At 39.1% G+C, this 27,458-nt stretch overlaps 1 protein-coding gene across 4 annotated transcripts in view; it reads left to right on the forward strand.

Annotated features, from left to right (window-relative positions):
* The window catches only part of IDE (insulin degrading enzyme), an 89,717-nt gene that overhangs the window by 56,618 nt on the left and 5,641 nt on the right, over window positions 1-27,458 (forward strand). For all 4 annotated transcript variants that reach the window (XM_045023292.1, XM_045023293.1, XM_045023294.1 and 1 more), the window contains 7 exons: window positions 6,542-6,652; window positions 9,222-9,342; window positions 12,326-12,417; window positions 16,330-16,441; window positions 19,166-19,333; window positions 22,237-22,509; window positions 26,620-26,681. In XM_045023292.1, coding sequence (XP_044879227.1) covers window positions 6,542-6,652; window positions 9,222-9,342; window positions 12,326-12,417; window positions 16,330-16,441; window positions 19,166-19,333; window positions 22,237-22,509; window positions 26,620-26,681 — 939 coding nt within the window. The remainder of the gene's footprint in view (window positions 1-6,541; window positions 6,653-9,221; window positions 9,343-12,325; window positions 12,418-16,329; window positions 16,442-19,165; window positions 19,334-22,236; window positions 22,510-26,619; window positions 26,682-27,458) is intronic.

Consider the following 27,458-nt stretch of genomic DNA (forward strand, 5'->3'; position numbering starts at 1 on the left):
TACTTCCACTCATCAAGTTTTTATATTGATTTGATGGAAGCATTTTTATTTAAAAAATGGCTTTTTTTCCATTGATGGTCTATGATTTTATTTTTACTCCTTTTAAAATCTTGATAGCTAACCATACTTTCTCATAATTTGAATGTTAAGTTGAATCTTGTTTTAAGTCTTCAACAATATTTCCATTTATACTAAGCAAATTTACTCCTTTCTTTTACACTATTCATCAGATTAGCTAGCTGTAAGATTTGCTCCTCCAAAAAAGAAAAAAAAAAAGTGATTCTGCTCCTAATTCTGAGTTTCAATTTAGTTTCATTCTGTGTCAGATAGCTATTTGAAAGACTTTCTGACAAAGAAAAAAAAATCTTCACATTGCTGCTAAATAAGTGGTTCACTTCAACTTTCTTTTCTAAGAGATACTAATAATGAGGCTGCATATACATACTCTTCAGTCATGTTTCTTCATCCATTACTATGTCACTGCTTGAGGTATCAAAGCATTTCTTTTGTTTTTCTTTTTGTTAGTCGCTACATTTATGCTGATCCTCTCCATTGCAACATGACATACCTGTTTATCAGGTTATTGAAGGATGATTTAAAAGAGTATACATATGCAGCACGCCTCTCAGGTTTGATCTATGGCATTGCATCAGGAATGAATGCAATTCTTGTAAGTAAGAAAAAAAAACACAGGAAGAAGTGAAGACAGCTTGAGAGTTAAGTTGAGCTTGGGGAAAACATTGACTTCTGCATTTCTAAACAAGATGGTTAATGGTTTTTTCCTTGCATCTATCTCATGATGATTAAAAACCACAGTTTTTTAATCATTAGTGAACAGTTTGGTTAATTAGTGAATGTGTGCACGCTGCAACTGTGTGCGTTCTAATTCACATTTTTTAACTGCTTACACAGTAACCTTGAAAGTGTGATGGTGTGTTTGTATATAGAATGGATTAATTCTGAACTTTCAAAATAAAAAAAAATTGGTGTTGTGTGAATATTAACCCTCTAGATTTCCTATATACTTAGTTCCTCTAATTCATCAGCAGTGAGTTATGAATCCATTTCTGCATGTTTGTATCAGACTAATACATTTTTGTGAATTTCCTTTGGAGTTGATTTTTGTCAACCATTTTAAAATCCAAAACTATGGCAATTTTTAGCAATAAATATTTATCTTATGATGTATTGTCACTTCTTTAGGCTTTCCTAAGATATTTCTGATAAGTTATCAAAACCTAGCTTGCAGTTGTGTTAAAGGCCTTTTATTAACAATCTTTATGTAACACACCAACACCATCACATTCCTATAGAACACAGTGCTACTTCAAAGAAGAGCTTAGTGGACAGAGTGTGCTATATATTGCCTTTGAATTTTCTGTGCTCAAAGGCTTGTAATATCTTTTTCGTAGTGACTTTTTTAAACTCCACAAAATCCTGTTTCCAGTGGTTCCACGTAATTGGCTGAAAACGTATACATATTTTTATTCTGAAAGCTTGCTGACATTTTCAAGTTCAGTGGTCAGAGTTAATTCTAAAAGAAATTATGCTCATTTATTATCAGATTTTTAGTTTTTTATTAGCAAACATAAATTAGTTCATATTTTGGAAGCTTATTTTAAAATTATGGGAAGATTCCAGTTTCATGCTGTAAAATGATATTACTCTGAATTGGTATCTGGAACCCTTAGTCTATATATCTATATATATATCTATATATATAGATATATAGATATATATATATATTTTTTACAGTGTAGATGATCTGTGATAGGTATTCTGCAATTCTGTAGTACATGCTGTACATTCGACATGCCTTTATAATGTTGATATCCTAAAGAAGGATGAATGTTATACTAAACCCAGAGTGTTATATGTGATAGACATACATTCTATAGCACACATTATTGTAGTATCTGAGTGCTCAAACTATTTATGTTCAACTCAAGTATATTATTTTATTATGACTATATATATATATATATATATATATATATATATATATATCAACCTTTGTCATAAAATGCATTTTTGATATTTACTTCAAAATCATATGGTAGATTATTCAATATTTTAATAATAGTGAAGAAAAAACCCTTTTTACTATATAGGATGAAATCTTCTTTCTGGAGCTTCCAGTCATAACTATAATATTTGATTCCTTCCTTGGAAAGATTGTCATTGCATCCTGGAAGATTCATAGGAGGCACAAAGGAGCGATAAGGGAATATAGAGGCAAAATCTACTGGACATTTTAGATGTCTGTATATTAATGCAAGAAGTATGAAGAACAGGAAGAACTAGAAATATTAGTGAATAATCACAATCATGACATAATTAGCATCACAGAAACTTGATGGGATAATTCACATGACTGGAATATTGGTATAGAAGGGTACAGCTTGTTCATGAGGGACAGACAGGGAGAAAGGAAGAAGTTATTGTCTTGTATATCAAAGATATATACACTTGCACTGAGATCGAGATAAAAGTGGGAGGTAGACCTGTTGAAAGTCTCTGAGTAAAGATAAAAGGGGTAAAAAATAAGGATGATGTCATGGTAGGGGCCTACAATTGACCACTTAACCAGGAAGAAGAGGTGGACGAATTTTTTTTTAAACAACTAACAAAATCATTCAAACCACAGGACTTGATGGTGTTAGGGGACTTCAACTACCCAGACACCTGTTTGGGAAAATAATACAGCAGGGCACAGATTATCCAACAAGTTCTTGGAATTGCATTGGAGACAACTTTTTATTACAGAAGATAGAGAAAGCAACTGGGGAGAGGCTGTTTTAGATTGCATTTTGATAAATAGGGAGGAACTGGTTGATAATTTGAAGGTGAAAGACAGTTGGATGGAAGTGATCATGAAATGATAAGAGTTCATGGTAGGAGAGAAGAAAGGGCAATAAAAGCCAGTGGACTTCAAGAAGGCAGACTTTTGCAAACCCAGAGACTTGGTAGGTAAGATCCCAGGGGAAGCAAGTCTAAGGGGCAAAAAAAAGTTTAGGAGAGTTGGCACTTTTAAAAGAGACATTGTTAAGAGCACAAGAGCAAACTATTCCAATGCGTAGGAAAGATAGGAAGTATAATAAGAGAACACCCTGGCATAACCAGAAGATCTTCAATGACCTGAAACTCAAAAAGAGTCATATCAAAAGTGGAAAATAGGTCAAATTATGAAAGATGAGTATAAAAAAAATAAAAACCCACCAGAAGCTTGTAGGGACAAAATTAGAAAGGCCAAGGCATAAAACGAGATTAAACTAGCTATTGGACATAAAGGGTAACCAAAAACATTTTACAAATATATTAGAAGCAAGACAAAGACCAAGGACAGGGTTGTCCCCTTACTTATTGAGGGGGGGGGGAGGCAATAAGAGAAAACACAGTAAGGCTGAAGTGATAAATGCCGTTTTTTTGGGGGGGGGGGGGAGAGGGTTGTTTTTTTTTAAATTTTCACCAAAAGATTAGCAGTGATTGGATGACTAACATCACGGTAGGCTCTGAGGCTAAAATAGGAAAGAAAAAAAAAGTTAAGAATCACGTAGACAATTTAGATGTCTTCAAGTTGGCAGGATCTGGTTAAATACATCCTAGAACACTTAAGGAAATGGCCGAACGGGTCTCTGAGCCATTAGTGATTATCTTTCAGAATTTGTGGCGGATGGGAGAGATCCCAGAGGACTGGAAAAGGGCAAATATAGTACTTATCTATAAAAAGGGGAATAAGGACAACCCAGGGAATTATAGTCCAGTCAGCTTAACTTCAGTACCCAGAAGGATAATGGAGCAAATAATCAATCAGTTTGTAAGCACCTAGAAAATAATAAAGTGATAAGTAACAGTCAGCATGGATTTTTCAACATATCATGTTAAACCAACCTAATATCCTTCTTTGACAGGGTAACAAGCCTTGTGGATAGGGGAGGAAGCAGTAGATGTGATATATCTTGACTTTAGTAAGGCTTTTGATACTGTTTCATATGACCTTGCAGCAAGAGAGATTTAGGTTAGACATTTGGAAAAACTGTCTCACCATAAGGTGGGTTAAGGACTGGAACAAATTACCTAAGGTCGTGTTTTTCAAAATTCGGGTACTGGGTCGTGGCATGTAAGGCACTGGGTCACTTTCCTTAGTACCCAGGGACCCTTGCAGCTCTGGTCAGCATTGCCGACCGGGACATTAAAAGTCCCGTCAGTGGTGCTGCCCAGCTAAAGCAGGCTAGTGCCTACCTGTTCAGACCGCGCGCTGCGCCCTGGAAGCAGCCAGCAGTGGGTCCGGCTTCTAGGCAGGGTGGCCACGGGGCTCCATGTGCTGCCCCTGCCCCAAGCACCAGCTCCACACTCGGCTGGGCAGGGTGGGCGGGAGTGCCTGCGGGTGAGAGACCCCTCCCACACCCTGAACCCCTCATTCCCAGCCCCACCCTGCAGCCCTCACCCCTGCATCCCAACCCTCTGCCCCAGCCCTGAGCCCCTCCCACACTCCAAGCCCCTCATCCCCAGCTCTGTTGGGTCACAGGCATCAACAATTTTCTTCTACTGGGTCCCCAGAAAAAAGGGTTTGAAAACCACTGAGCTAGGGAGTTTGTGGAATCTCCATCCTTGGAGGTATTTAAGAATAAGTTAGACAAAACTTATCAGGGATGGTCTAGAACAGGGGTGGGCAAACTGTAGCCCATGAGCTGGATCCGGCCCATCAGGGCTTTGGATCCGGCCTACAGGATTGCCATCCCCGTGGTGCCACGGGCCCAGCGCTGCTGCTGGAAGTGGTTGGCAGGGCTGGCTCCAGGCACCAGTGAAGGAAGCAGGTGCTTGGGGTGGCATGTCTGGGTCTTCGGCGGCATTTTGGCGGCGGGTCCCTTGGTCCCTCTCGGAGTGAAGGACCCGCTTCCGAATTGCCGCTGAAGAATGAAGCGGCTTGGTAGAGCTGCTGCCGAATTGCCGCCAATTGCAGCTGTATTTATTAATTTATTTTGCTTCACTGCTTGGGGCAGCAAAAAAAGCTGGAGCCAGCCCTGGTGGCTGGCACCACATCCCTGCGGCCCCTGGGGGAGGAGGGGGCAGAGGGCTCCATGCGCTGCCCTCGCCTGCAGCCTCCCCCCCCCCCCCCCGCCGCAGCTCCCATTGGCCAAGAATGGGAAACCGCGGCCCATGGGAGCTTCGGGGGAGATAGCCGCAGGGGAGGGCAGCGCATGGAGCCCACTCCCCCCCCCTCCCCTGGGGGCCGCAGGGTCGTGGTGCCAGCTACTTCCAGGAACAGCGCAGGGCCAGGAGAGGCAGGGAGCCTGTCTTAGCCCTGCTGCGCACTGCCTGCCACCCCGGAGCCGCTCCTGGTAAGCAGCACCAGGCCGGAGCCTGTACCCTGAGCCCCCTGCCACACCCTGCACCCAAACCCCCTGCCCTGAGCCCCCTGCCATACCCCCTCCTGCGCCCCAACCCCTTGCCCTGAGCCCCTTCCTGCACACAGCGCCTCACCCCACATCCAACCCTGGCTCAGCCCTCCATTCATGGCCCTGCATGCAATTTCCCCACCCAGATGTCCACCTCTGGTCTAGAAAATAGTTAGTCCTGCCTCAGTGCAGGGGATTAGACTAGATGATCCATCAAGGTCCCTTCCAGTCCTACATTTCTATGATTCTGTGATCATAATGTGTGTGTCCCCTTTTGATTCCTGCAAACAGGACTTAGATCTTGTATTTTCCTTTGTTTGGAGCCTTTTCTCATCAGATAGATTCTTCAGAGCATGAAATAATTATGTAGCCTTTCTTTGTATTTTATAGATACTCATTTTGTAATTTAGGTGATTTAATACCATGTGCATATTACCCCATATGCAGCCTTATCAAGACTTTGTATAGAGGTACCCATATCTCATAACATTTGAGACTAACATTGGGATTGGTCCCGCTTTGAGCAGAGGGTTGGACTAGATGACCTCCTGAGGTCCCTTCCAACCCTGATATTCTATTATTCTAACACCCTGGGTTTTGTAAGCTAGCATCATACTGACTTTTATGTCTGCAGGTGTCCACACTGATGCTAGTCTCCTGATATTATTTACTACCATCCCAGTAAAATATATTTATTTATGGGTCATGAGGGAAAATTAAATATAGAGTTGAAAATAGGTTTCTGGGGTAACGTTTGAGAAGACTAGGAAGCTAGTTTTTATTACTATAACTAGAAGTCCATAGTGAAAAATGTTTTTGAGTACTTCAAACATACTTTACTGACTAGAGCCCATACTAATAAACAGTTAGTCTATACTCAGACACATTGCTGCTTTATTAAGCTACAGTGAGTTTATATTTGTCCTTTGCATGTAAAATCACCAAGACATACAGTATTGTCTTCATCAATATTATATCACCTTGTGAGTAAAATTGATTTTAAATTGATTTAGTCAAATACCTGTGTTTTTTCTAATTGGGATGTATGAGTTTTAGGCCATTATAAACACTTAAAATTATTTTTTTTAGAAATTGCTCTTTGACTTTTCAAGTTTAAAGAAACTTATGCACTCTTTCCATAGCTTTCTGTAAAAGGTTATAATGACAAACAGCATATCTTGTTAAAGAAGATCATTGAAAAAATGACCACCTTTGAGATTGATGAGAAAAGATTTGAAATTATCAAGGAAGCGGTAAGCTCTATGGAATTTTAATGTGATTGGGATAATTTAAAACGGAATACATTGACTATGAGTGAAATGTGAACATTTTCATGGAATTTGAGAGCTAAAACTGCCCAAAAGTATAGGGTGAAATCCTAGCCCACTAAAGTTGATGGGAGTTTTTCTATTGGCTTCAGTTTTGGGTGAACTTCTAGCCAAGTATTTAAATGACAGTTATACAACTTTAAAAATATTGGCTCTACAGTCTTTATTCAGACAAAATGTGTGGTGAACTTTTCCTAACTGCTGGATTGTGCCTTTCATTTATAAAAAGAGTAGAACAGTGGTTCTCAAACTTTTTCCATACTCTGATCCCATTTACAACAAGAAAAAGATTTAGGATTTCAGTCTGATCTAGCCATAAAGAAACAGGATAGATAGGAGGGATTGTTATGACCCCACTAGACCCAGGGGATCATAACCCATTTCATGGTGTAGGATATGCAGTACATGGATATGCAGAATTCTGGAAGTGAAAACTGGCACAAAATTCAGTGATCCATATTCATATACTGCATTTTACAAATGGTTTTTTAAAAACTTTTGAAATAGGTTACAACTTCTTTGTTACTTCTGTTAGTCCAATCTAGAAATGTAATTGTTTACATCGGAGTTGTCTACATAAGAAGAAAGCATTATATAATGTAACAAGAAACTTTTAATTTTAATATTCAAGTAGGTGAACATCATATATAAGGAACTTTAGTCTAATATCAGGGTCTGTATATCTGTGGCACGTTGAATTTCATTACTGTGGTAAACTGACACATGGCAGCATAAAACAGACACAAATTAAATTTAAAACTAAGGAAATCCCCAAAGAAATTTCTAAATATATCTACACGTTATCTATAATGCATACTTCTTGGGGATTTTCCTTTTTATTATGAGATATTTTCTCATTTATATCTCTAGAACTCAGGGGAGTTTTAGCTCAGAATTTACTTTTTCATTATTTTGCATATTTTGTGATTATGTACAATTTTTATTGTATGTATATCCATGTGTGTAACAATATAAAGGAAAAACCAAAAAAATCAAAATCTAACGAGGAAAAGTTACATTTTCTTCTCCCACAAGCTCATCCATGTTAAGAAAGAGTCAGCTCCTTTCTTCTTACGAAGCAGGTGAAAGAGGGAAGGCGGTCTCCACCAACTTTTTCCTCTTTGTCCCAGAAACACAGAAAGAAAGACAAGATGCAAGGGGTATGGTGCCATCAGCCCTCTAAAGCTGGTTCCAGTCCCCACCCTCCCCTTGTATGAAGGTGAAGGGGCTGTGCTGTAGCAGACACTTGGAGGCCTAAACTTGTTCCTCCTTTTCTTTAGGGGATGCCTTCCCCTAAACCCAATTCCAGTTTTACACAGAACTGGACCCCTATGGAATGAGTAGCTGCACTGGACACCTGGCACCTGCTAAGTTGTGAGATCTTGAATCTTACCTCCTGATCTACTCTACCAGGTCTCTGAGCTGCCATGGGGAAGGAAAAAAAACCACACACACACTCCCCCTCACTGCCAGATTGGCCATGGTGGGGTGTAAGTCATTCCCAGTCACAAATGAGGCAATTAGTACGATGCCCATAACAGAGAGAAAAATCCAATCCTAAACTAATCCTGGGTTAGGAGGGGGCTCAGATGGAGGGAGTAGGGTTTATATACTCTCTCCCCATGTGCAGGGGGCCAGTGGTTTACCTAAGTCCTACTGACCTGCCTGCAGGCTTAGGTGATGCCTTCCACCCCCTGGCCACCCTTTCCCAATTCCCAAGTGGGAGGGGACTTTTAAAGGAGACACTCCTCTTTTTTCCTGTCAGTCCAGACAAAGCCCTCTCACCTTATGATCTCAGGGGTTGCATTTCCCACTACCCACTGGCCTCTGAAAAACAGCTGACTTTCTCTTGTGAAATTGAGGGTATGCTTACCTGTGGCTATATGGGGACCCAGTAGATCCCACGTTGCCAAGGACTGTTAGCTTGCTCTTTTCATTCTTTCTGTTTGAGGAGATGGCTGTGTTTGTTTTGCCTGGATGCAAACTGAGCAAAAGAAGAGTTGTCACAGCCCGGCTCACAAGGATAGATTCTTTTGTTGTTCCTCTTGTATGTAGCTGCCCCTGCCTCTGTCTGACCGTGTGAGACTAGGGCACTGGACAATTAGTTATAGTTTGCAGCTAGTAATGAATTTGGTAATAGTTGCCACAGAATATATAGGCCTTGACTAGAATGATTAAAAATATTGGTTCGGAGTTGTGTGTCATAATGAATTAATGGAAAAATGCACTCTGAGAATAAATGTTTTTGTCAAAACTGAAACTAGCTTAGTTCCTAGCTTCATCATCATGTAAGCAAAGCTGCATCATCGTGAGCATAGTTCAATCCAATTACTGTATTATGCTACTCAAGAAAGCACAAGTGTAGAACAGTTGCTGGCATTTGGAATGTTGGGTTTTGGGTTGTATACAAAGCCAAGTAATTCAGGGTGATGTTGCTGTTATATTCAGAAGTTAAGTTTTGTAATTATTGAATGTCCTATTTCAACCTTGTTAGTACATGCGATCACTTAACAACTTTCGAGCTGAACAGCCTCACCAGCATGCTATGTATTACCTCCGACTGTTGATGACAGAAGTTGCTTGGACCAAAGATGAGTTAAAAGAAGCTCTAGATGGTGAGTTCCTGACAATTTTTAACAGTTTGTTTGTTTTACCGAATTCACTATTTTGGCTTGTTTTGACTTTTGTCATGTTTAGAATCCTGAGATTTGTATTGTTTCAGTAGAGCTAAGAGTTTCCATTTTTGAATGGGGACATAGTCTGTTGTCCTCACAAGTAATTACTTAATCAACATTAATGGAGCTACATATTTTGAACTCTGAACCATATTTTGCAATATTTGTACAGCAGTTGCCTCATAGTATTTTTAAAGTTTCAGAAAAAACTATTAATTCTTTTTAGTTATTAGATTTTAGTTTGGGAATTAAGATTTTTTTTAAATTATGTATTTATTTTTTGATGACCGCTATGTCAAAAATATCTGGAAAAAACCCTACAAACTTTTCATGCAAATAGTCCTTAATGAAGAACAGATCCCTCACTATATTCACTGGGGAGGGTAATTTTAAAATATAAAAGTTACCAACAACCTCAAAATCTGAGGCTGTATCTATAATTTTAGCAGAGGCTAGTGAACTTTACATGTAGTACCCCACTCTGGCCTGACATGAGAACGGGGCTGCTGTTGGAGTAGCCTCCAGAAAGAAGATGGTGAATATCTCCTTGGACCACTCCCAACAAATCTTCCAAAAGATGTAAATTAGGGCCAAATCTAGCATGCCTTTCTCATGCAAGTTTTGACTTTGTTGGGACTGCTCATATTACTGAAGTGGGCAGGATTTGGCCATATATTGCTATCTTTTTGTAGCTGCTTCCCATCTTCTAATTTTCAGACATCTTATCACCCTATTAAACCAGCCTTACCAAATACTGCTTTCAGCTGAATGCCATCATGAGCAAAGACGTGAACTTGCCTTTCCCTCACCCTGTTTCCCTAGGTGAGATATTTATAAAGAGGTGAGTGTGCACATCTTGTACACTTGCTACTGAGGTAGGCTTAAAATATATTGGGCACTGTATGCCCTTTAATTATTGCAAGAAAAAGCTTTTGCCAGAAAAATATCAGCAACAAAATTTAAAAACAAATTGTATAAATCTTTCCCAACAGGAACCCTTGGGAATACCTCTGTGGTTGTACAGTGCACAATGAGGCCCTGATTCTGATTGAGGCTGCAGGATAGATATTTAATCATTTTTGGTTGATGTATTCGACTCTAAAAGATGCCAATGAAATATCGTTTTAGAGGAAAAGAAAAATCCAGTATGGTCAGAAACTGACTATACTGTATATTGTTGCATCCCACTATTTAAGGCTCTGATCCTGAAAGCTGCTCCATGCAGGCAGTCCTCTGTACATGCTATAGGGGGTTTTAGGGTTGCCACTTTTGGTTGTACTTACTCCTGCAGGTTTCATCACATGACATAATCTTTAATTAAAGATTAATCTTTAATTCTTGGAGACTCCAGGCCAATTCTGGAGGGTTGGCAACCCTAGGCTTTATACTGGTGCATGGCCTGACTGTACAGAGTAGCTTTGGGACTGGACCTTAAATGTTTTGTTCTGTTGTGTCTGTACAGTGTTAAGTAAGGTGACTCTCAATGGGCCCTACTGAAGTCAGTGGCAAAACTAGCATTAATTTCAGCGAGAGCAGGGTCAGCCCGATAAAGGACAATTCCTTCCTCTTCCTAGGAATTGCAGATCCTTTTTTATATTTACTAACTTCTGTCCCTTAACGTAATCCATTTAAAGTTTAATACTGAGTGTACTTAACATGGGAATTTAACACTGAATTGCTGTTCAAAGAGGTTAAAGTCTAACTGTTTTGCAAAATTAGAGATCTGCTTGAGGGACAATGATTTTTTGGTTTGATTTTTACTACCATTATCCTCACCACCACTACCAGACGACCCCAGCTCTATGTACTGCTGACAAATGTTTCTTAAGTCAGAATTAAGAGACTAATTACACAAACAATAAGAGACCCCTTGCCTTTTCCAGGAGACAAAGTTTAAATATAAGGTATGACTAACGAAGTGAGAGCAACTAATAATTGATTTGGGGTGAGGAAAGAAGTGGAAATGGTGTGGGAGGGCATTTGTTGGGGTTGCAGTAAGAGGAAAAATTATTAAGTATTGATGATATTTTAGGATAAAAATATCTACCTATCTTAGGTACTTATATGCCTATTACAATAGTAACTGAGAGCCTCACAGTCTTTATCCTTAGAAACACCCCTTTGAGATAGGGAAGTGCTATTATCTCCATTTTACAGATAAGAAAATGAGGCACAGAGAGAATAAGGGACTTTCCCTAGGTCACACAGGGAATCTGTGGCAGAGCCAGTGAATGGACCCCAGGTCTCCTGACTCCAAAGTCAGTGCTCATACCAGGGGACTATCTCTTAGTCTGCTGATTCTGCCTATTGATTCTAATATGTAAATTGTATTTTGCTTTATGGACAAGAGTAATACTGATTGTAAAAGTGTTTAAAATATGAAAATCAAGTGTGTGTGTGTAAGTGCGCACGCGCGCGTGTGTGTGTATATATAATACAAAAACATTCTTAATTTATATGATTTATTGCTAATTACTATAAAACTGAAATTTGAGTTCAGAAATTGTTTTAGTCTAGGTAGTAATGTACTGTAACTTCCAGAAGAATTGTAAGCCACATGTTCTTTATGTTGTTAATAGCTACAGCTTTATCTCTCAGCCCCACCTAAATGATGGTAACTATTTTCTCTGGAGAGTGAATGTGTGTTCAGCTTGATTGGAGAGCAGGGTTGTTGTTGTTTTTCTTAGTGGAATCTGGGTCAGATGCTAAGTGAATTCTAAGCAAAGCAAACTGTGCAATGAGTGCTGATATTTAAACCTGGAAACTTTCCAACAATGAATTTTTAAGGAAAAATCCATTGCTTTTGACTATTATGATTTTCCCTTTTCTCCAAGAAATGGATCATATCTGCTGAAGATGAGGTCAATTCCCTGTAATGTAAAAAATCATGTGATTGATTTAACTGTCTGTTTATCTATTCTAGATGTCACTCTTCCCCGCCTCAAGGCCTTTATATCTCAACTGTTGTCACGGTTACACATCGAGGCTCTTCTCCATGGCAATATAACAAAACAGGTCTGATATTTTCTTTAATAGAAATAGTTTGTATTAAAAACAGGATTTAAAACCAAGGTTTTATTTAATTGTCCCAAATTTTAAAACAATTTTTGCCAAATATGAGTTCATAGTCTTCACTTAATTTTAGCTGTTTTACAGCCAGTATATCATGATGACGCTTTTTCTGCTGTCTGTCAGGCTCAATGTCCCTTTGAATGTTAGTATTTGAGATTTACTGAAATAGAAAACAGTTTATGATCTAAATATTTTAAAGTCTGCATTGCATGTTATTACAGTAAGTAATTAGACTGCAAAAGTAACAGTGTGCTACAGCTCCTGGTTTTCCATGTACAAGCTTCAGACATGTGACTCAGCTGACTATCAAAAGTTAAAAAAATCAGAATCCTTCAAAGTGAAGCATTAAGTACAAGGCTAAGGTGTGTGGGTCCATAAATCAGACTTCTAGTTCCTTTTCCTTGTGAAAGTAAAAGGGCACTGTTAGTAAGAGGCACAGACTATTTAATGTGTCCTTCATTAAAACTGTAATGAGTTGCACTTCTATCATGATACTATTGGGAATGCTGCTATGTCAGCCCCATGGGAATAGATGTAGCCATTTTAACATTTTAACTGTCTCACAAAGGAATTGTCACATGCAGTATTTGTAAATGCACTCAGATCTTTGGATAAATATGATACAGATGTGCTTCTATACTAGTCTAGTGAAAATACACTAGCACTAGACTATCTTATCTTAAAACACTGCAGGTCAGTGGAGAGGGAAGTGGCCAGCAGCAGTGAGGGAAAGAGCCAGAAGGATAGGATATAGAAAGTTGGAGCTTTAAATAAGAGCTCCAGGAAAGTTGTTTTTTAATTTTTTTTTACATTTTTTGTGTGGAAATGTAAACTAAAGAATAATCCCATCTTTCTCCTAACCCCTTCTGTATGTGAACAAGATGTGATTAAATTCCTCTATAAAGCACCACAGAATTACTCAGGACCGAGCTTTGTATTGTGCTGACATGTATTATGCGACCCAGTCATGAGACAGATGTTTTCTGTAAGCAGTCGTGTGGGTGGCTTTTGGAGGGATAAAAATATACATCACTGCATATGGTGCATCTATGTATTTGGAGACCATGGTCATCAGAAATGATCTGCAAGCTTCTTTTGAGCTCCTTGCAATCTACCTGTCTGCTTAGATTTCTATTCTGACGTTTGTATTTTGCCACAATAGGGTGTTGATTTCTGCTTAATAGTAGGCTAATGGTGCTCACAGTGACACCAACGTGTTATAAATATTCTGTGGTAATTTGTTGTTTTCTAGAGTAGAATACATATTATTTTGGCTTTGCCTTGAAAGTTCCTATTTTTCCCTCATCCCTTTTTTTTCCTTTTCTTTTCCTTCATAAATTTAGAGATCTTCTGCAGGTTTTCTGCAAGAAATCATTTTTGTGTTATGAGTTTACATGGCAGAACAGAGTAAGAGGTTTGGGTTTCTGCATAGAATTTTGAAACAGATTTTAAAAGAAGTTGGTATACTTTTCAACATGTAAGCCATGGCACTTAGCAATCAAGCCATTTGAAGTTACATATCTCAGACTTTTAAAAAATGTTGCCATACATATTGTTCTCACACCCCGTCCCCCACTCCCACCATATCATCACAGTCAAGTTTTAAAGACTTTTTTAATTAAAGTGTAGTTTTCAGTGTAATTTACTGAAATCCTTGCTTTTTTTAAAGATCAACTTTTCATAAAACCACCTGAACTTCAAATATCCTATGTATTTGATGCTGTTTAGGTTAAAACTGTAGATTTACTGAAAATGTCTATAACTTTAGTACTGCTTAGGAATAAACACTGTACTGTGTATTTATAAAAAGCTAATTATATTTGACATTAAAGGAAAATCTAAATTTATTATTTTAAAATAACTATTTTAAGAACTCCTATTCAATTAAAATACTAACATCCACATATAATAACTAAAGCACAGCAATGTAGTCTACATCTGTGAGTATATTCACATATTGGAGCATCTGGGTAAAATTTTCAAAAGTGCCCAAGTGACTTAAGATTCTGAGGTTCTTTTTCAATACTCACTTAGGCACTTAGGAGTCTAGTAGGGGTATGTCCACACTACCTGGATTGGCGGGTAGCGATTGATCTATCAGGGATCGATTTATTGCGTCTCGTCTAGACGCGATAAATTGATCCCCGAATGCGCTTTCATCAACTCCGGAACTCCACCAGGGCGAGAGGCGGAAGCGGAGTTGACGGGGGAGCCGCGGCCGTGAGGACGGGAGGTAAGTCGAAATAAGATATGTCAATTTCAGCTATACTATTCCCGTAGCTGAAGCTGCGTATCTTACATCGACACCCCCCCACCAGTGTAGACCAGGGTCTCATGGAAAGTCGATTAGTCACTTTTATAAATTTTACGCTCTGTCTTTAGAACTATGACCAACGTTGCATCCAAACTACGTTACTTCAGCATTTCCTGCCATGTTAATTGCCATGTATTGATGTTTGTATGTTGTATACTTCAGTGTATTTTTAAAAAAATCTGATAAGGTTTCTGAAAGAACAAATGAAGTTTATAGTTTTCAATTAAAAATGGTAACAGCTGGTTTGCTACCCTGTCACATACCTGTACATACAAGGTCTTCTCTCTCTCTCTCTCTCTTTTTTTTTTTTTTTTTTTAGACTTCTTAATTCTGTGTGCTCTGTTTGTGGGCCCAAAGGCACAAACTCAGCAAGGTCTTTAAGCATGTGAGTCATCCCATCCCTATACAGTAAACTACATGCTTTAAATTCCATTGACTTCAGTGGCACTGAAGCTTGTGCTTAAGTGCTTTGACAAATAGGGGCAGGATTACTCACATGTTTAAATGATTTGTTGGACTGGGGTCTAAAAACTGCTTCCTGCAGCATCTCTGTATGTCAACATAGCCTGCCAGGCTCGGAGAAGAAAATTTTAGTTGACTTTTCCCAGGGAAACCTGGATCTCAGATTTGAAGAATAAGAAAATGTGGTCCTAATTTTTTTTTTTTTTTTTTTTTTTTTTTTTTTTTTTACTCAAGATGCTCTAGTTTACTTTTGAAACTTGTGTTGTCCCTCCCTAAAGGAAATATTTAGGATTTTAGGAAGAGATTCACCTAAGGGAGTTAGAGGCGTCTCATTTATTTTTACTAGGAGTTGGAGCCTGATTTCATTAGACTCTTTTGAAAATTCCAGCCCTAAAGTGCAGGCCTGCAACTGTTAACTCAGTCTACGCAAGTGAAATTTACTTGCTGTCAGATTAACAGTTGTCACTGGCTGCTGGACAAAATTATTTTTCCTATTCTCCTTACCAGCAGATGGAGGCAGGAAAAAAAATCCTGTCATTTTTATCCCCGTATACAAGGGGACTGCCTTGATCCCAACAGTCCCAACTCCACCAATGCAACAAAATGGGGTGAATAGCTGTGCTGGTATAGAAAGACTTGGAGAACCCAAATTAACATCTAACAAAATGTCATTTGTGTATATAAATTGGGGAGTACATATACAGTTTCCAAGTTTGCACAGATAAATACTTCAAGGGTAAGAAAGTGAGAGCACATTAAGAATAGGTCCAAAATGTTTAGCTAAATGTGTAAAGATGAATGTAGCCAAAAGTACGCTCGCCAGTAACACTGGGTTACTATAAAATAAATAGTAATAAAATAAATAAAATAAAAATAAATAATCTAATGTAGGGAAAATAATCTCACTTATTTTCACCTTATTTTTCACTTTCTTATACTTTGTTTTAAATTAACCATTCCATCCTTCTATTACTGATTTTGCATCTCACCAACAATAACTGCTGTCCTTCAGTGTGCTGCCAGATTTAGGATTGTCAAGGACTAAATAAAAAACTTGTAATTAATGTCTTCTTTTCCAGGCTGCATTAGGAATTATGCAAATGGTTGAGGACACTCTCATTGAGCATGCTCATACAAAGCCCCTCCTTCCCAGTCAGCTAGTAAGATACAGAGAAGTGCAGCTTCCTGACAGTAAGTTGAATCATTTTTTCTATGTTATAAAGCAAGTAATTTAAAGCTGTTTCCTGGTGTCTTCTAATGACTTTTGAAGTGAATATTACCTGTAGTTAATCTAGAAATCAACTTCAAAAGATTTTGCACTGTAAATCTTGCAGAATTAAATGGGAAATATCATTATATGAAAAGTAGTATAGGTAGGTCTGTGACATTAATCTTTCTGTTATGCTCAGTAACTGTTTTTTGTAGAACTGTAAAATAATATTTAGCTGCTTAATATATTGGAGTTTTGATGTGAAGGATGAATACAGACATGTGGCTTGCACAGCAATTTGAACAAAACAACATTAAAGTAAAAATTGTTCTTTGAATGGATGCAGACATGTATTCCATTAGGGGTGTGTGTGTGCTTAGTGCACAAGAGCCAGAGATTTTGCCTAGCAATACCTGTGAGGGACAGCACTCATGGCTGTGGCCCCACGCCTAGCTATCTGAGGTGACACCACCCTGACCCCTTCCCCTCAGTTCCTTCTTACCACCCATGGCTGGAGTCAGAGCTCTATGTGGTATAAACTTACAACCTAACAATCAGATTTAGCATGGTTTTTTATTGTATATACTTAGTATTTAGTGGTAGTTAGTATTAGCTTTAGTACGTTTTTTTCCCTGTTGATGCCCTCACTGGGGTTTAAACACTGCCCTTCATGTGGGGGAGTGATCGCTAACAACGGTCCCCACACCCAGTGCCTGCTCTGGCTTGGCAAGGACCACCTTAAAGAGCATTGTTTGATCTGCAGATTGTTCAATAAAAGGACTCAGGTGACCTGGGACTTTAACCTCGAGCAGGCCATGCAGCCTTCATCAGGCCAACAATTACCCTCAGGCTCTGAGACTGCGACTGCTTAGCGTGTGGGAGCAGGTGCCTCTCTGAAGAGGTGGAGAAGCTGTTCCCTGTCAACTGTGCCGATGAAATGTCACATAAGACCAGCCACGACCACTCTAGTTCTCGGGGTAACACTTCTGCCTCCTTCAGGAAAAGCGCAGGCTGACATGGAGCTGGTGGTGGTGGGCAGGAAGGCATGGGTGCCTGTGACCCTTCCCCAGTACTGAGTGGGAAGGTCAGAAACTACCCCCAGGCATCCGTTGAGTCTGTTACCGATGAGGGAGATGCCAGTACAGACTGTGTTTATTCGTCAGCGTATCAGGGAGCTGCAGACCTCCTTTGCCTTTTGGTCCCAACCTCGCCACTGGTCTAGGACTTTTCCAGATCTGTGCCATCAATAGCCCATCCAATGGAATGAGCCACTGAATCCTCATGCCTGTTAGCACCACATCCCAGCACTCCTCTTCCAGTAGTAGGGATAGAGTTGGTATCAGAATCGGTTGGGGGACCGCAGTGCCAGGAACCTCCTCTGCACTTCTGCAATCGGCATCACACATGCTTCGCTGGCAGCTTTCACCACCCTTGGCGTCAGTATAGTAGGGTGCTCTGGTGCCATTATTCACATCGGGACCGACACTGCTGTGCAGTTTTCTTTCTTTCTGTCTTTCTCTCTTTCTAATAGCCCTAGTGTGTTGGGGTTTTGGTGTTGAACCTTGAAATTCGACAGGGTTAAAAGGGTTTTTTAAATGTACTTTGTGCATTTGCAGTGTGTTTTGGTACAGTAAGACGATATTTGTAATTATGTGCCAACATTCTCCTTGCTTTGCACATGCATGCATATGTTAGTTGACACAAATTTTATGTTTAGTGTGTAGGTGCATGTGAAATATAATCTGAGCCCTCCCTTATTCTACACAGTCCAAGTGAGAGCCCTGCCTCATTCTGTACGAGGTATTAATATCCACATTCAATGACCAGAGCTCCTGGAGAGCAACTTTCATTTTTTTGCATTTGTACACTCAATGATGTGCTGCTGCCTTTGCTTCATTGAGTAAAGTGTAGTTTCTATCCAAATAACTTCTTGCCATGTCTAATAGCTGATTATTTTTTAACCTAGGGTGATTTTACAGAATTTATTTATAGTACTCAATTTTTTGTGCACTGCCAAAAAGTCAAGATTTAAGCAATAATTAAACTACGGAGACTGAGGACAATTCCTGAGAATATGTACGAATAGATAGCTAATGTACAGCCAAAGGCCATAATCTCTAGCGGATCATTAGCCTATAGAAAATGCCTTGTACCAAAGAAGCTATTGGTATTACTTGTTGAATTACTTTTAATGCTTATAAATCTGTTGAATTGACTGTCATAGAAATTGAAGTCTTCTGTTTACAGAACAAATAAAGCACAGGAGAGGCAGTGCAAGCTTCCCCTCCAACCACACAAATGTACCTCAACCCTGATCCATAGGGACCACCTCTAGGTAGGGATATGATGGGTGCAGTAGTCTCCAAGTCTAATCAGTGGGAAATCAGCAGAAGCATTTGAGATCGTTATAAGAGAGGAGGCATCAGCATGTTGTTCTCTGCGAGGACCCTTGGCTTTTGGAATTCACTTACCCATGTGACTCGCCAAGCTAGGATTTGTTAACCTTGTGAACATACTATAAAAATCTTTCTCCCACAGGTTGATGAACAGGTTGCCTGATTATTAATAGATCTGCTTTTAATCTCTTTTTCTTGTAATCAGATTCTTTCTGCAGCTAGACTGTCTGTTTTTTCTACTTGAACTCTATTTGGGAAGGTGTGTGTGAGAGAGAGAGAGCCTAATTACTTTAACTTTTTCTCTTTTAGGAGGTTGGTTTGTCTATCAACAGAGGAATGAAGTTCATAACAACTGTGGCATAGAAATATATTACCAAACAGATATGCAGAGTACCTCTGAGAATATGTTTTTGGAGCTCTTCTGTCAAATTATATCAGAGCCTTGCTTCAACACTCTGCGTACCAAGGAACAGTTAGGTGAGTTTTCCCAGAGTTATCCTGCATATCTCAGTAATAAATAAGGATAAGTATGATGGTAGACTTTCTATAGCTCTGCTTCTACCCTGCTCCCTGAATGCCATTTAAAGGACATTTGGTAAATAAAAGTTATTTTAACTAATGGAGACCCCAAAGACTATACAGTTCACAAAGGTAAACTGAGATGAAAAAAGCATAGCTTTTAAGATCAAGACTGAAATATTTGAAGACTGCCTCACTCCAGAAAAAAATGGTGTCTTAGTGGCTGTACAGAAACCATCTCACCTAAAGAAAAGCTTCAAAAACAGACTCCAACTAGAAACTGTTGAACTGGAATTAACTTGGGCTTGAATGGAGACTGGGAGTGGCTGAGTCATTACACAAATTGAATCTATTTCCCCATGTTAAGTATCCTCACACTTTCTTGTCAACTGTCCAAAATGGGCCATCTTGATTATCACTACAAACGTTTTTTTTTCTCCTGCTGATAATAGCTCATCTTAATTAATTAGCCACTTAGAGTTGGTATGGCAACTTCCACTTTTTTATGTTCTCTGTATGTATATATATCTTCTTACTATATGTTCCATTCTATGCATCTGATGAAGTGGGCTGTAGCCCACGAAAGCTTATGCTCAAATAAATTTGTTAGTCTCTAAGGTGCCACAAGTACCCCGTTCTTTCATCTAAAGCTGTGAGTGACAGGAAAGGATGGGATTATTAGATCAGCTTCCCAAAGCTAAATGACTGCCAGAAGAAAACTGAGCAATACTGACAGAGGATCAGTGACACTGCCTTTATGGGAAGTGGTAAGCAATAATGCTTACAAAGCCCTAGGTATGACTCATGGTTAGTAAGGATGTGACTGCACATGTATCAGAGCTAATTCAAATGAAATTTTTCACCAATACCTCTACAACTCTCTGATTCCTCTTCCATGTTAGAGTCAGCCACTGTTTGCCCATGCTTTATCCAGTGGCTGCTCTTAGATTAGGCAGAGACACTGCCACACAAGAGAGAGCTTAAATTATCAAATTGCAACAAAATGAAAAAAATGAAGCCTCACAGTCTTCTAGCTGAGTTCCTTAAACTGCATTCACTAAACTTGTCGCTCTGTTAGGCGGGTGTTTACAATAGTAAAACCACTCTTCCTTTCCCAGAACTGTCATTGCCCTTTCTTCCACAACACACACTACACATGGAATGGTCTTTTTTAGATGGCATGCCAGGCTGCAGATCATACCTTTAAACCAATCACTTTTAGCTTAATATCTACAAATAATTCTTTGGAGCATGAACTATATCCATATCCTCCTTAGTACAGCACATAGTACATTTTGGGTGCTACTGTAATAGTAATAAAAGCTGTTACATTGATAGAACTTTTCATTATGAAGGATCCTATTCTTAGGTAAACTAATGCTATGTTTGAAGGACAAGTGACCAACAATGTAAGCTGTGTGTGTGCGCGTGTGCGGGGGAGGGGTAGAGGGGGAGGAATATTGCATGAAAATGCAGAATACCAAGCACCAAAATGCCTTGCTAGGCTGAGTAAAGACTTTGAGTAAATCCCGCTTGCCACCCAGTATTAAAATAGAATGTAAGTTATCAACTTGGAAAAGATAGCTTTCAAAATGAATATTAATTTGGAGATATAAAAAAAGCTAGTAAAAGACCAACAGGGTTCTAACTTAAACCTATGTAAACATGGACATGAACAGTTAAGAGATCACATTTCTAGTATCTAGGCACAGGTCTGTACAGCTGCATAATGTTATAGATGGAGGCCCATTGTGTGTAATAGAGGTATTAGCCAAGTATTGGAGGTTTGATCATTTTACTAAGAATTTCCCTATTTGTATGGATTTCAACAAGGATCACTGGCTTCCTCTGTCCTGAGAATCTTAAGTTTTAAACCATAGTGATATTTTTCAGTATATAATACATTGAGCGAGTAGTACAGCTCTATAGAGGAAACAACTGCTGGAATGTTAACCATAACATGGCTACAGGAACTGATAAATCAGGGGTTCTCAAACTCGGGGTCGGGACCCCTCAGGGGGTCATGAGATTATTACATGGGGGGTCGCGAGCTGTCAGCCTCCACCCCAAACCCTGCTTTGCATCCAGCATTTATAATGGTGTTAAATATATAAAAAGGTGCCCTTAATTTATAAGGGGGGTCACACTCAGAGGCTTGCTATTTAAAAGGGGTCACCAGTACAAAAGTTTGAGAACCACTGTGATAAATGAATAGGACCACTTAGTAAAATTCCTTTTTATAGTCAGAATGAATTCCAAAATCATCAGTGCACTGCGGTGTGTAAATTGCACACAGCTGTACCAAACCTCAGTGATGAAGGTTTAACTTGGAAAAAATTACTTCAAAATGAGACTGTTCCGCTGCTCTGTGTGTTTGTATGTGCGTGTAATGAAAGTTTATAAAACTGACAAGTAGTAACTACATATAAATAGTACATCTAAGTAATTATTCTGAATACTCAACCTAATAACACTTATTATCTGAGTATTAGAAACTAATAATGACAAACAACCTTTCTTCATCTTTTTTTTTCCTCTTCTCTAGGGCAACCACATCCATTTCAGGGAAATAAAAGAAAACTGAAAAATACAAGATGTAGCTTATGCTTTTTTGAACACTGCAATGTTTTATTCATGGAATCACACAAAATGTAAAATCATTTCTAGTGTGTGACACTTTGAATAACTTGCTAAAATATGGGACAGGGTGTGTTGCCTGTTGACAAATAAGGAACAGATGGTCACGGTATCCTACATTGTTAATAGCCACAATTCATTGAAGAGAAGGCAAACTAAAACATTTTTATTGGACATAGATATAGATGTAGTTTACCAGTTGCAATTTTTTCTCTTTTGTCAAGGTTACATTGTGTTCAGTGGTCCGCGACGGGCTAATGGCATACAAGGACTGCGATTTATCATTCAGTCAGAAAAACAACCGCACTACTTAGAAAGCAGAGTTGAAGCTTTCCTAAAAACTATGGAGAAGTGCATTGAAGACATGTCAGAGGAGGCCTTCCAGAAACATATCCAAGCTTTAGCAATTCGTCGTCTAGACAAACCAAAGAAGTTGTCTGCAGAGTGTGCTAAATACTGGGGAGAAATAATTTCCCAGCAGTATAACTTTGACAGAGGTAAGAAAAACAGAAAATTGTTTGTCAGATGAAAATGTGAAATTGAGGGCTGAAGTGCTGAAACATACTGTTAGTTCCACTCGTACTTAAATATATAACAGTTTAATAACTGAAAATTCTTGCATTTCTTTTATCTGCTTGTCACAGAAATTTACACAGAAATTTTCTCCAGGAATCATTTAGGGACACAGTAGATAACTTAAAAGGCAAGAAAAAAAAAAGGAGTCAAATATACTTTGTGTTTTCAGTAAAGATAATGGGTGAAATTCCAGCCTCACTGAAGTCAAAACTCCTGTTGACTTTAACAGGGCCACTATTTCACCCGGTATATTATAAACCACACAAGGGACCCCACTCTGAATGTTTAACAATTTAATTTGAACTGTTCAGGCTATTAATGCATGCAGCTATATAGAGGAGAGAGCTGAGAGCAGGTAACACTTCTCTTACAACTGGAAAACTTACAGGTTCCTAGGGTGACCAGATGTCCTGATCAAATAGGGACTGTCCCGATTTTGAGGAGTTTGTCCCGCGTCCCAACCAGAGTACGGTTGGGACGCCATTTGTCCCGATACTTTGTTCCCTGGTCTTCGGCGGTGGGTGCTTCTGTCTTTGGCAGCAAGGTTTATTACCTGCCACCGAAATACTGCTGAAGACCGTCTGCGACTGAAGGGCTCTCCGCCGAATTGCCGCCGAACTCCCGGACAGGTGAGTGTTAGAACAAAAACAAACAAAACAAAACAAACAAAAAACCCTGCAGGGGTCCTGATATTTTTCCCCTTAACATCTGGTCACCCTACAGGTTCCGCACTGATATTAACACTGTAGGCCCAGATAAGTAAGTATGTTAAAAAAGTTCTGTATCACTCATTTCTAAAAGTAACATTTGATTGCAAATTGGTTACAACTACAGCTGCACTGAATAGGAGTGAATTTATTAGGGACCTAATCTTTTGCCTTCTGTGCATAATTTTATGCATTTCTTTGTGGGGTGAGTGCTTTTAGTCTTTTCTTTCTACCCTGGGAGATATCCACTAGGATACCTGCGTTCGCAGTATTTGTCAGGGGACGTTCATAGTGGAGGACCCTATGTTCTGAAATTTACTCTCCCCCTTGGTTGAACAAAGCCCACATTTATTGGTCTTCAATTCTTTTTTGCAGAGTTCCATGAACCAATAAAGTGGGCCAACAGTGTTAAAGGATTGGATATATGATAGGAGGCTTTATATATTGACTTTGTGTCAGCCTGAATTATTTTGTATGCATTTTTAAAGATTGTACTACATGTGCACCTAGTGCCTGTGATAGGTGCAGTCATGTTTACCTTGCACAGTCCTTATGACAATGAAAACATTCTTAGCCTTTACCATAGGCTTTTTTCCTCACTAAAATTTCCTATGGTTTCTGCTACCAGTGCAGCTCTACTAGTGCTAGCAAGAGTGGGAGCACTAGTGTAGGGGCTTGGCTACACTTACAAATTTGCAGCGCTGCAGCAGGGTGTGAAAACACACCCTCTCCAGGGCTGCAAAGCGCCAGTATGGTCAAAGCCCCAGCGCTGTCCATTATTCCCCACAGGGAGGTGGAGTACGGACAGCGCTGGGAGAGCTCTCTCCCAGCGCTGGCGCTTTGACTACACTTAGTGCTTCAAAGCGCTGCCGCGGCAGCGCTTTGAAGCGCTAAGTGTAGCCACAGCCTAGGCCACAGCTTGTATCTGAACCACCATGTTGTCTGTCTCTGTTCTGAGCAGATCTAGATGTCACTCTAAGATTTAATCTTGTATTCTAAAGGTTACAAACATTACAGGAGAGGTGTTTAGGGTGAGAATAATAGTAGTCTCACTGAAAATGAATTAAAAATAGTTTATATCAATATTGAAACATTTATCTTCTAGCTCATCCTTTTAAACTATATATTTTTTTCTTTTCACCATCAAGTCCATAATCTTTTTCTGAAATATTCTGAGCTAGATAGGGTATCCTTTTTTATTACTACTTAGTACATCTTGAAACAGAGAAAGCTAAATTGGTTTTGCCATAAAAAACATTTCTCTCCCACTCCTCCCAAAAGGTAAAGAGAAAAAGAAAAGGAATGGAATATTCTAGTTCAGATTTTGGCTTTGTTCACTATTTACTTAGTAAACACTTTAAAATACAATTTATGACAAGAAAGCTAAATCAGTTTGACAGTTAAAATGTGTATTATCTTCTCAAATAAAAGACTTGTCCCATTTTAGATTGTAGGGCCAGATCTACTCTGCCTTACATTTGGTGTGTGTCTGAACGTTACTGCTCAGAAGTACAGTCTCCAACCTTCCTTTGTTTACTAAGGTTCTGGGAAACGTGATCTGTACACTCTGTGGCCACCTTCTCCACTGCTTTCCATTCAACATGCTGTCCTGTCACAGTACCAAGTTCAGCTTGTTGGGGTAGTCAGTGTCCTATTAGAAACTGCTTTAACTGTGTATCCTCCTGTAGTGTCCTATACATTGGCCTTAGTACAACTTTCAGAAAACACTTTTTGAAAGGAGTGAGGGCCCTTGGTATACTGGCAATGAGATGTCATTCCAGGTGTAAAAAGTGACACAGAGTCCTGTGGCCCCTTATAGACTAACAGACGTATTGGAGCGTAAGCGCCTGACGAAGTGTATATTCACCCATGAAAGCTTATGCTCCAATACGTCTGTTAGTCTATAAGGTGCCACAGGACTCTTTGTCACTTTTTACAGAGCTAGACTAACACAGCTACCCCTCTGATACTATTCCAGGTGTAGGGAGCAGCATGAAAATTCCTACTCTCTGCTGCTTTTTCATCTCGGGTGGAAGCTATACACCTTTTCTGTCTTGCTTTCCAGTGCCTCAGATGTCTCCATCCTTAGCCTTCTTGTTCATATATCTTCTCTCTCTAGGATGACTCATTGCTATCTGTAACCTGATCCTTGATCATCTCTGCTATACAGATGATACCCAGTTCTTTATTTTCCTTGACTTGTTCCCTGATCCTTTTAGTTCCCATCTACCTACATTGATTTAGAAGAATTTAGTAGAAGGTTTTTGTGTAACTAGAATTGACAAAAACAGAAGTTAGTCAACTCATGCAAAGGGGAAAAAAGTCCTCTCTCTGTCCCATGTTTCTTACTCTTTCACACCATGTGATTCAAACTTAACTTTCCTCTAAAGGCTAGAAGTCTGAATCATCTTTGTTACCAAACTTTTTTTCCCACCCATGTTTATTTATCACCATCCCAACCAGGGCAACATCTGTTCAGTTATTTTCACTGACTTCCCATCATCTCTGAATTCAATTAAAAATTCCATTCTGTTTTTCAAAACTCACCATGGACTAATGCCAATCTGCCTCTGACTTCTTAGTCATGTATTTATCACCCTGCATGTTTTAATTCTTAAATTGGATCCTCCTGCCTCACAAGTCTCCTCATTTGAAGGTTGCTCTTTCTTTTATGCTGCCCCTTATGGTAGGCTCTGTGTTTCTGTAATAATTACACTTTTATAGTGGCATTATACAATGGACTTGCATACATTTAAATGTATCTATATTTAGTAATATACTATAGCTGCTGAGTTACTTCCTCTGCAAAACTAATTTTTAAGACCTTCCTTTTCACTTTGGACCACACTGCACACTAAAGACTATGCACATTTTCTTTCTTCTATTATATATTTTAAAACTCATGCTATCTTGGTGTTTCCTAAATAAAAGGTTACCGAAGTATAATAAATGTGAATAAAAAGCCATTTATAAAATCAGTATCTGTTTATGAATCTGATTCACTCTTTTTTTGAAGATGGAGTTCAGAAATAGATATGCCTTTTTGGAAACTGAATACTATTCAGTTTTTTTTTTGTTTGTTTGTTTTTTATTTAAGCATGTGCTGTTTTCTAGTCCAAAACGGGCTCATTTTGTGTAATTCTTTAAAGCTTTTACTGCTATTTATTTTTCATAGACTCAAATAGTAGCTTGTAAGTTAAGAATGAAAAGCGTATCATTTGCAGTCCGTTGCACTAAATTTGAAAGAAAAGTACTTTGAAAAAATACCATGATAATAACTAGCTATTATGTGCAGACTTGTTTTAATTAAAACTTATTGTTCAGATAACATTGAAGTGGCGTATCTAAAGACCCTGGCCAAGGATGATATCATACAGTTCTATAAGGTAAGTTAGTCAAATATTTAGAACTTTTATCACTAAGAAACATAGGCACTAAAGGAAAATATGCTTGGGATTATTTGTGTGAATTACAAGTTAGTACGTTTATGCTTGTATTATAAGGGTAACATGATTGGTCCAGATGTCTTAATATTATAGTTCAGAGTCAATGTGGAACTATTCATCTACAAACTCCTGATGATTTCAGTGGGAATTTGCATACCTAATGGAAGTATGGCTCTCCCGCCCCCATGATTTGCACGACTGTACTTATGTATTGCAACTCACATTAGCATGACAACTATAATAACAACACTATATATATATCCAGTATTAGAAATTGTAAACATGTTTCTTCTTTGAGTGCTTGTTCACGTCGATTCCAATCAGGTGTGCGCAGAACACATGCACAGTTGCAGGAAATTTCCCCCCCAGCAAATCAGCAATGATGCCAACATTTGCCAACAGTTTTTCTCCCACAGCAAGCTAACAATGATGTGCCTGCCCGCATTGCCAAGTCACTGATCCCTGGCACTGAAAAGGGTGCACTGTCCTGATTCCTGGCACCGCTCGGTGTCCCGGCACCACTCTCGCTCGTGGCACCGGTTGAACTTGTGGCACCAGTCCCTGGATCATTTATGCTAAACAATTTATTCGCCTCACATTTTGTGATGAGACTGGAACTTGCTTTTCCAGATCTGGCAAAGAGCTCTGTGTGACTCAAAAGCTTGTCTCTCTCATCAACAGAAGTTTGTCCAATAAAAGATACTCCCTCACCCACCT

Source organism: Mauremys mutica, chromosome 7 (assembly GCF_020497125.1).
Source record: "Mauremys mutica isolate MM-2020 ecotype Southern chromosome 7, ASM2049712v1, whole genome shotgun sequence".
NCBI lineage: Eukaryota > Metazoa > Chordata > Testudines > Geoemydidae > Mauremys > Mauremys mutica.